At 38.4% G+C, this 10,720-nt stretch overlaps 1 protein-coding gene across 1 annotated transcript; it reads right to left on the reverse strand.

Moving 5' to 3' along the window:
• Window positions 1-4,910: 4,910 nt before the first annotated feature.
• On the reverse strand, window positions 4,911-7,338 carry LOC122304276 (serine/threonine-protein kinase RIPK-like). The gene is made up of 5 exons (XM_043116445.1): window positions 6,602-7,338; window positions 6,329-6,464; window positions 6,086-6,222; window positions 5,786-5,909; window positions 4,911-5,675 (listed from the first exon to the last, which is right to left on the reverse strand). The coding sequence occupies exons 1-5, from the start codon at window positions 6,983-6,985 to the stop codon at window positions 5,071-5,073; spliced, it is 1,386 nt and encodes a 461-aa protein (XP_042972379.1). The 5' UTR covers window positions 6,986-7,338; the 3' UTR covers window positions 4,911-5,070.
• Window positions 7,339-10,720: the final 3,382 nt, after the last annotated feature.

The following is a 10,720-nucleotide window of genomic DNA, read 5'->3' on the forward strand; positions in this document are numbered from 1 at the left end:
TCGCCCTCATGAGCTCTATTACAAGCTCCACAAATAGGCACCCGTCCTCCCATACGAACACCTGAGGACGTTTGAGGTCGAGTTCCGGTCCGCTGAACAAACTTCTGGGGCGAACCCGAGCTACTTCCTTCACCAGAAAAACTCCGCCTCTTATGCCCTGGAGGGGAGCCCACACTCAGATTATTTTCCCGCTCCACAAGGGTGGCCACATCCACTAATTCCTGAAAAGTGGATATCCGATGGCTGACCACCATATGGCGTATGTCATGACGTAGCCCCTCCTGAAAACGATCTGCTCGCATCTCCTCAGTGGCGACAAGGTGAGGAGCAAATCGCTCAAGTTCTATGAACCTCCGGGCGTATTGTTCCACTGTCGCGCCCCCTTGGACCAGATTTGAGAACTCTCTTGCATTTTGCTTCCTTACCGATGCGGGAAAGAAGCGGTCATTGAACTCCTTCTTGAAACGCTGCCAGGTCACCGCAGCGAAAGATCCCAGTTCAGATTCCAGCATCACCCTCTTGGTATCCCAGCAATCAGAAGCGGTACCTTGCAAGAGATAGGTGGCGTAGAGTACTTGTTGTGCCTCAGTGCATCCACACACCTCAAAGGTTTTCTCCATATCTTTGATCCATTTTCCAGCCTGAAGTGGATCCTCATTTCCAGTGAAGTGTGGAGTCCTATGCGCCAGGAAGTGCTCATAGGTGCATCCGGCTTGCACCATGCTACTGGACCCTCCTGGATACATCCAGGGCCCTCCCTGATATGGCCAAGGACCTCCTAGTTGTGGCCAAAACCCTCCTTGTTGTGGACAAGGCTCTCCTGACGGTGGACAAGGCCCTTCTGATGGTGGCCAGGGACCCCCTTGTTGTGGCCAAGGTCCTTGTTGTGGCCAAGGCCCTGTCTGTTGAGACCTCGCACTCTGCTGCATAAATTCCGTCATCTGCCGTATTGCTTCGGCTATGGAGTCATCCCGGGAGGTATTGTCCCGTGGTTCCTGGGTAGATTTCCTTAGTCTCCCCATTTTCCTGCCACAACACCACTCTTGACCCTCCTTTAAGAAAACAAATAAAACTATCATAAAACCAACAAAAACAAAACCAACACCACACAGCAAGAAACAAAAGAAACCAGCGTGCAAAAACATAACTAAATAAATAAAAACAAGCAAACAAGCTCAAACAAATAAAACAACTGTATTTAACATAATTTTTAAAACACAACTTTAAAAAGCATTCTGGTACTGCCTACGGGACATGTGGTTTTACCCAGAGCCAAACCGCTCTGATACCACCTGTGACGCCCCCAAATCCCCACGCCCGAACACGGGGAAATCGAGACGTCCGGATGGTGACAACCCGAGTCACCATCCTATCGACGGGTGCCAAGTGTGTGCAAGGCAACATATGTGTACAAAGAAACTTGCAGCGGATAACGAAAGTCATAACTAAGTACCAGAATTTTTCTTAACGTAATACAAGCTGTTTAAAACATACATAAATAAAATATTACAAAAACACAAATACGGTTTTAAACCAAATATAAAGCATAGCATCAGCAACCCGGCGGAGCCGCATCCTCGGGCTCAGCCTCCTCCTCTTCATCCTCCAACTCTGCACCAAAAGCTACGGAACCAAAAATGGTACCGCAGGTAAGTAAAACCCAAACACTACCAGATAAAAACACATAGAACTCAAACAAAATGCATGAAGCGTGCCCGATGCACAAAACCCAAAAACATAATTTTCCACACACGCCAAAAACCCATTTGGCCCAAAAACACATCCTTTCCGAAAAACACGCCAAAAGTCACATTTGGCCTTTATCCAACTCAAACCATTATCCGTTTTATCCGTATGCACCATGACCTCCCCTAGGGGTCATCCGCACACCCTGGCTCCAGTGCCATACTGCAGAGTATCACCACGCATGTGACACCTAACGAGCGATGCCCAGTTCCGCGCCCCGCGCGTTCGTAGCCAAGCATCCTCTAGCCCTCACCAGCAAAGGGCCACGGAGTCGGTGCGTAGAGCGATGCTCGGTTCCGCGCTCGGCGTGTTCATAGCCAAGCAACCCCTAGCCCCCGCTCTCGTCGTCTAGCGACAACTCAGGGGACATCACTCAGTTTATTCCGCTCCCGAGTGACCAGAGGAGCTCCACCGAGATAATACCCCATCCCGGCTTGGGGTCGTGATACACACGCACTCCTAAGTCCAATTACGCCAATAAACAGGCTTTTCACGCTTAAACAAAAACACACGTGCATGCACCATGTAATGCCATATCAATGCATAATAAAATAATCCAACAACATAATTCAATAAAACAGGCAACTCCGTCCTCCATCCATCCGACCCCCGAACTCCTCGGACTCAGTCCGGAATCAACCAACCAACAGCAGATAAAATAATTGAACGAGCAATATATATTTAAATCTGAAAATAGGGTTTGGAAAATACTTACAGCGCTATATGGCAATTTTAGAAAACACGAGGCGTTGCAAACGGCAGCGAAAAAGCAACGTCATAGTGAAAATTCACTGTGGCCGTGGGTTGTGAAAAACCCACTTTTGAAAGGGGACAAACTAGGGCTTGGGATTGATAGAGAATGGTCTAGGGATGATTGTGAAGCTATTGGAAGTGGTGGTTGGCCGTGGGTGGCGGCGAAATCGCCGGAAAGAGGCCGGATTTCCCAAAAAGGAAAGCTAGCTCGTAGGAGCTATTCCGGTGGTCGTTGGAGGCCGGAAATAAGTGGGTTAGAACGGCAAGGGACCGGTGATGAAGTGGTGAAGAAATGGTGGCCGGAGGTGGAGCGACGGCGGCGGATCGGAGCCAAGACCGTGCGGGCTTCAAAGGGATTTTCCGGCCAAACGGCCGGCCGGTTGGGGGTGAGTTTCGGTGGGGAGGTGCGCCGGAGGGAGACGAATTGAACGGTACCGGCGGTGAGCCGCACGGTGGCCGGACAGCGGTAGATCGGGGAGTTGAAGCTTCCGGCAGGAGAGAGGAGAGAAGAGAGAGAGAGGCCGGGGGGGTCGACGCGGGGAGAGAGAGGGAAAAAGAAAGAAAGAAAAAAAAGAAAAAGAAAGGAAAAAGAAAGAAGGAAAAAGAGAAAAAGGAAAAAGAAAAGGAAAAAGGGAAAAAGATGTAGGGAAAAGATGAGGTCTAATCCTCAGTCCGAGAAAAACAACACTAAACCGCCGCGAAGATATTAAAAACCACAAAACAACTAAAAGAAATAAAACACAATATCAATTAAATTAAAAACAATTTTAAAACACAAATAAATTAAAATAAATAACTAAAATATTAATTAAAATAAAAACAACTATTTAAGAGAAAATACACTCAAAAGCGGGTCATCACAGCTTTTAACCGGAAATGACCAGACCGAAATAGTGGAAATTGTGGAATTGGTCCAATTTTAGACCTGCTAGATTTAGAACCAATTTTTAAAATGCTAAAATCGGCTTTTAAAATATTATATATAATTCTTTTTATTTTATATATAATTTTTATATATAATAATATAAATTATAATTATATATAATAATACAAATTATAATTATATATAAAATAATGTTATTATAATTTATAACATAAAATTTTAATCTTAAACATAAAAATTTATTATATATAAGATAACATTTTTATAATTTAATCTTGTTTCAGTTTTTGTTTTATAGCAATTTTTTATAACAGAATTGTTTTTACGAGTTGTGTTAGGCTGTCACCCAGCAATAACCGTGGGGGGTGTCGCCTAACACATTTGTGCTTTTTTATTTCTTTTTTTATTTTTTTAATATATTTAAATATTTTAAAAAATATAAAAAATACACTAATACATTAAAAGTACTTCCTTAATCATTATATAAAAAAAATTATTGAGCAGTCAAATGGAGTGGTAACTAATGGATGGCATGGTAGCTTTCTTCTTTTTTTACATAGCAGGTTTTTTATAGTAGAATATTTTTACATAGCAGATTTTTTTTATAAAACAGATGTTTTATTAAAACAGTTTTTTTATAAACAGATTTATTATGAGAAATTTATTTTATTAAAATTGAAAAATTAGATCAGATTGAAAACCGATAAAACCAAAAGTACATGTTTAGAAAGATAACCGGTGCAAAATCAGTTTTAAAAAATGCAAAATTAGTACATACCGATTCGGTCTTAAATCTAGATATGCAAACCAAAATTATATGTATATACAACAATTTATCTTCCCATTATCGTCAAACATCACATTTGTTCAATTCTAATAATCAGAAAAAAAAAAAAAAAAAAAAAAAAAGGAGGTAATCTTAGTCTTAAGAGCCTTAATTCTATACCTGTTGAAGTTTATATATAATGTGTGAGTCTTAAGAGTTAAATGCTCAAAATGTTCTTTTACTTATTTCTTAAACCATATACAAGTATAATAATTCTATTATAAGGGAATTAAAGCCTACTAATTATATTATCAAAAGGAATTAAATCCCAAAGTCACGTCAAATCCCGGACTTTAAACTTTATGGGTAGGGGAAAGTATTGACAAATCATCCTCACATCGATCATGCAAATTAAACAATGCATCAGTTTTCCACGTTGCATCTGTATGAGCGGCTGCTTAAGCATGAATAATTTACTTGGAAAAATAGTTGGTGGAGCTAAGAAACAATGGAAAGCGAAATGGCCAAAGTGTCTGTTTGTCACTCACAGAGATAAGTATCCGCGTTTGGATTCAAACTGCTTAGCTGTATTTCATAATGTTTCTTCTTCTATTTCTATGTCACAACTTTGAATATAAGTGGATGACTGGCTATAATTGTTTGAATGGTTTTTAATTTACTTCCTGTCAAACAAAATCCAAAACCCAAAATATATATATATATATATATTGAAAAAAAAAAACATTTAAAGTAAGCACGTTCTTCTCTCAAAAATTCTTACATTTAATTAAAAAAAAAAAGATTTTACACTTGAGTCTAGCACTGGAAAATGCCAAACTATCCAAAATTAATCAAACAGTTTAATTAATAAATCTCTATTTACAGCATGTATGATTTACATAATAACTACTAGTACTGTTGTCTATGCCGCCCTGCTGCCCAAATGGCCCACCACCGGAGATTGCATCCCATTTCCACATTTTTGTCGGAGATCAGTCTCTGAGTGAGAGTTGGGTGACTTTGGTGATGATCGTTGCTGATGCCTATGACCATGTCCGTGATGATGATGATGGTTATGGTGGTGGTACTGGCCGTTCTCTTTCTTGTGGGAACTCTTTTTCGATTCCCTCTGGGTTTGGTATTGATCTTTGACAACGTCTTCCTTTTGCAAATCATTTTCCGCAGGAACCATGTACACAAACGGGCCAATGGGAATGTCATCAAAGTCCTTGAGGGGCTCCAGAATTTTGACAACGGCGCTCATTGCCGGTCTGTGCTTAGGCCGGTGGCTCAGGCATTGGTAAGCGAGTGCAGCCGCCTTCCGAGCCCCCGTCTCAGAATACTGACCTTCCAATCTTGGGTCCATGAATCGGCTAAGTTTCCTGGCATCGTTCAACATTGGCCTTGCCCACTCTACTAGGTTCTGCTCTCTATTTGGACGGCTCTTGTCCACCGACCTCCTCCCTGTGAGAAGCTCTAACAACACTACTCCAAAGCTATACACATCACTCATTGCTGTTAGGTGACCTGAGAAGAATTCAACAAAATTGATTTCAACGTTTGTATATATATACATATGAATGAATGAATGCATCAAAGGTGTACAAATCGGAAGAAAGGCCAGAAGTTTAAATTACCGGTCATGACGTATTCGGGAGCAGCATAGCCATGGGTGCCCATAACTCGGGTGGAAACGTGTGTGTCATCTCCTTCTGGACCATCTTTTGCGAGCCCAAAATCTGAGAGTTTGGGAGTGTAATCCTGGAAGCAGCAAAACCATCGATAAGCTAGAGTTCGATATAAAAAATAATAATAAAAAAATATTCCAAAAAAATAAAAACAAAATCCAAAACAAAAAAAGAAAAAAAAAAGAATATCATGGAGTCTCATCTATTTATATAAAGAAATAATAAAATAAAGTAATTTCCTGCCCTTACCGAGTCTAACAAGATGTTGGAAGCCTTAAAATCTCGATAAATAACAGGTTTTTCTGCTTCATGAAGGAAGGCAAGCCCCTTTGCAGCTCCAAGAGCAATTTTCATTCTTGCTGACCATGGTAAAGATACAGAATATCCTGTACATCCACAAAGGTAGACATGACATATGAGTTTTCAACTTCCACGCAAAGAAAATTAATTGAAAAATTCTCTAAAGAGGGAAAGCAAGGGTCGTATTGGTACTTCTGAATAGTTGATTCTCTAAGCTGCCTCTTGGCATGTATTCATATACGAGTACTCTGTGTTCTTCTTCACAGCTATACCCTATCAACTTCACAAGGTGTGGATGCCTCAATTGCCCAAGAAAGATAACTTCCGTCTGAAGACAGAGAAAATGCCAGATTAATTTAACGACGATAAACAGTACTCAGTTTAAAGGAAGATGTGAAAAAAGTAGAAGATCATTTCGATACGCAATATTCAATGATATTTTGGGTGCTACAAAAAGGTGCATACCAACCACTCCCTGTGGCCCTGCGAGCCATCCAAGTCCAAAAGCTTGACGGCTACAGGCTGAGCCTTGAGACCAGGGCTAAGCTTGTCATCAATGAATCCCTTGTGCACGGGTCCGAAACCACCTTCCCCGAGAAAGTTAGAGGATGCAAAGTTCTGGGTGATCACCTTCAGCTCTGCAAGCGTAAAGACATGCAGATTCGATCCCGCAAGAGATATAGAGAGGTCCTCAGAAAGAGTAGTCGAGCTCGGATTACTCAAATCAGTAAGTGAAATCCTTTGAAATGATGTCTGTTTCACGCACACTTTCTTGGGCTGGGACCCCTGGTATTCCGGCTTGTAACAGCTTACAAATATCGATCTCCATGCAATTTTCTTGACAGCCATTCTTTCTGGGAACGAATTTTCTTCAAACTAACACGTACAGTTTTTATTCTTGGTTGAGAGACGAGAAATGAGCAAATCAGAAAGAATGAGACTTTTGGAGGTATGTATGAGGTTTTTGAGAGAAGAAGAAGAAGAAGAAGTAGTACTGGATTTATGAAATGGGATATGGTTTTGGAAGACTTTTTAAAGGGAGAGAGCGAAGGCTAATATTCAAAAATCACCAACTGCTCTCCAAACCAGACACACAGAAAAGAGGTTTACAACTCCTTTCTATCAACCCTGTTGATTTTTTCTCTGTTTCTCTTTAAACGGCACAGGAATTCTTCCACCTTATACAATCTATACATGTATAACCATATATATATATACACACACACGCGGGCATTAGGTGGATATAAACTATACAATTCGAAGAAATTTGGCCGGGCGACGAGTCCCAAGTCTACACAGTTGATTCAAGATGAAATGACCAAGTTACCCTCCTTTGACTTTTTTTTTTTTTTTGTTGGCCAAAAAGCAAACTAGATTGGGTTTTATAGTGTGAAAATGACCCACGTTTGGCCGGAAACTGAACTTTTCACCCTGCTATATATTGACTTGTTCTTTCTGCCTTCTCTTTCGCTTAGATTAATGAATAAGTTGGCAACTTTTTGATGAAGATCGCCATGATTATTAAGTTGGTGGATTTCTGTTAACACAAGTCCCAGCTAAACAAGAAAGCAAAGCCGTAGAAGGAAGGAAATGATAGGAAAAGTGTTTTCAAGAGCCGAGAGATACAAACAAAAGGAAATGAATCCAGCTGGTTCACACTAAAAATATATTTATCATGACAGGGAAGGAAAGTGTTGATTAATTTCCTCGTAGTGAGCCTGTCAAAGGGCAATCTCGTCATTGGAGGAATGTGTTGATCTTTTGACCTCGTGACAAAACAAAAACAAAGGATGGTCTGCCTCCAATGCACTGGACTGGAGCTTCTAGAATGCTTATAAATTGAAATCAGTCTATAATTATATATATGATGTACAAAACGACGTAATAGCCCCCTCACAACACAAACTGATCACTACTGTCTGATCCATCGCTGGACTTGTCCTGCTCGGCAGATCCGATGGTCGTTATTATTTATATGCTTATTGCATGGTGGTTGAGCGGTCATCTTAAATCAAAACATATTAAATCAAATAAATAATGACATTACTCATCTTAGATATGATAATCATCTTTAATCATACGACACATTTTAAATTAATATTTATTTAAATGATCAATATATATGAGTTATTTTATTTCAGCATGTAAAACATATTAGTCACATAATTTAAACAGTAAGATTTGATAGATTTAAATTTTAAGTTTTTTTAAATCAAATTAAGTCATGTAACTATTTTACTATATGCGTTCTATATACCGACCTGAAAAAATAATTTTTCAAATATATATATATATATATATGAAATCACTTAAAACACGCTACATCATTGTGGATAATTGAAGTTGATAAGATTTAAAATGAAAAAATATAATATTTTAAAAATAAATTCGAATCTAACGTAGGCAATGAACTGAGATATTATATGTGGTACAAACCTAAAAGGAATTAGATTGTTGGTTGAGATGTCCCTAATTGTATTGTTAATTATTGGTCTAAGGAGAATTTAGCATAAACTAATTACAATGAATAGTAGCAATGAAGTTGGACCACACGTTGGTACGTGTAGAACTTCGTTGCATTGTCACACTCTTTTCGTAATAATCCATGAAGTTGTCCGAAGGGCAGTTTGGGCAATGGGTAGCGGGAGTAGGTATGTGGGACCAACTGATCTTTATGTCCGTGTCATCACCTGGCAAAAGTCAATGTGGCATAATTGTCATTTCCTTTTTTATCTGTAATGTCATTATTTCAATATATATAATTATGATGGTAATTCCTTTCTTATAATTTTGAATATAATCGTACTACAAGAAATACCATAAAATATAATTCAAGAAAAATATATAAATATATTCATCAACTTGAAAAGAATAAAATATAATAGAGAAAAGTCACGAGTGGTTGGTTGTAAAACAATATTTCTTTTAAGTTTTAGATATTGTTTAGAGAATGAGTTAAGATAAAAGTTTAAAATTTAATAAAATATTATTAGAAATTAATTTTTAATATTATTTTTGTTTTAGAATTTAAAAAAATTAAATTATTTATTATATTATTTGTGAAATTTTTAAAAAATTATAATAATGAAATGAGATAGGATGAAATATTTTCACTATCAAACGAGGCCTTAGAAGTGGTGGGTCAAATTGTTGAGTTAAAAAGATCTAGATTTTATTAAAAAATTTATGTTACATACTGTCACTTTTTTATATTTTTTATACACTTTATTGATGTAATTGACATTACATCAGTGAAATCTATTTATTATAATAAGTATCTATCTCACATAAACAATAATAAATAGTAAATTTTTTGTTTTGTTGTATAATGACGTTTTTACCCCTAAGTTATGAGCAAGATCATTGAATTATATTTCACAACTTGATTAGCCCAGTTTTCACAACCGACAGCATAAAAAATTACACCTCACTTCTAAGTTGAGGAGTACTAATCTGCCCAATACTCAAACACATTAACATCTAAGTACACACAAATTTTTTCAATACTTAAAACACATTACAAGCATCCAAATAAACATATAACCATCATATTTTCTCAATAAAAGTGGCAGAAATTATAACTTAGAAATAAATGTGGAGGAGTTGCGCTGGGCAGTGGTTGCTTTTGGCCACTGTGCATGGCCACAGACTATTTGACGCACAGTGGGGGCACAGAGATCCAACAAGATCCAAATGGAGAGTGGAAGTTCCAATGAGATCCGAAGGGAGAGAGAGAGAGAGAGAAAGAGAGAGAGAGAGAGAGAGAGAGAGAGGCTCGTGGTGGAGGAGAGGTGAGGTGAGGCCGTGACGGAGTGCCGTCGACTAGAGGTGGGCTGTATCGCAGTGGTGTGTGGTGGGATGTGAGAAATTCAGGGAGAGGAGGCATGGCTTGGGCTACTGCGGGAAGAGTGGGAGGTTCGGGGGAGGAAAAGTTTCCGGTGAGATGGGGAGCCGGTGGATGGCGACGGCTGGCTGCAGTGGTGGCGTTCTGTAATAGCCCGTTAGAAATTCAATTGTGAAATTTCTATTAACTTAGGAACTCGTGAAAATCCCATAAGTTTTCACGAATCCATTAATCGTATAGGTTTTTGTCTAACTACATAGTTAATGTTATTATATACTATGGTATCAGAAGTGTGTTTTTTATTATTGGAGATAGTTAGAAGTGTCAAAATGTATTATGGTTTGTGCCATTAGACTCGGAGGGTTATTTAAAGTCTTATGGTGCAATAACATTTTTTCATATTTTTGGACAAAACGTCTGTTCAAAACTGTAGATATTATTGGATAAAAAGAAATATCTTGAGGTAATTTTCATGAATATTATTAGGTAAAAATATTTTGAGTTGATTTTATAGATATTATTAGATAAAAATATCTTAAGTTGATTTTTTGTAGATACTATTGGATATAATATTATGAGATAATCTTTTATGGATATTTTGGGTAGGAGAAAACTATACTCAACTCTCAACTCCAGCCACATCTCTTCCATATCTCATCCATAAGTATCTCCAGCCACCTCTCCCCACGAAATTATCTTCATTTACACTTTCCATTGAAAGAATATCAAACACTCTCTCT

The sequence above is a fragment of the Carya illinoinensis genome, chromosome 3 (genome assembly GCF_018687715.1).
Source record: "Carya illinoinensis cultivar Pawnee chromosome 3, C.illinoinensisPawnee_v1, whole genome shotgun sequence".
Taxonomy (NCBI): domain Eukaryota; kingdom Viridiplantae; phylum Streptophyta; class Magnoliopsida; order Fagales; family Juglandaceae; genus Carya; species Carya illinoinensis.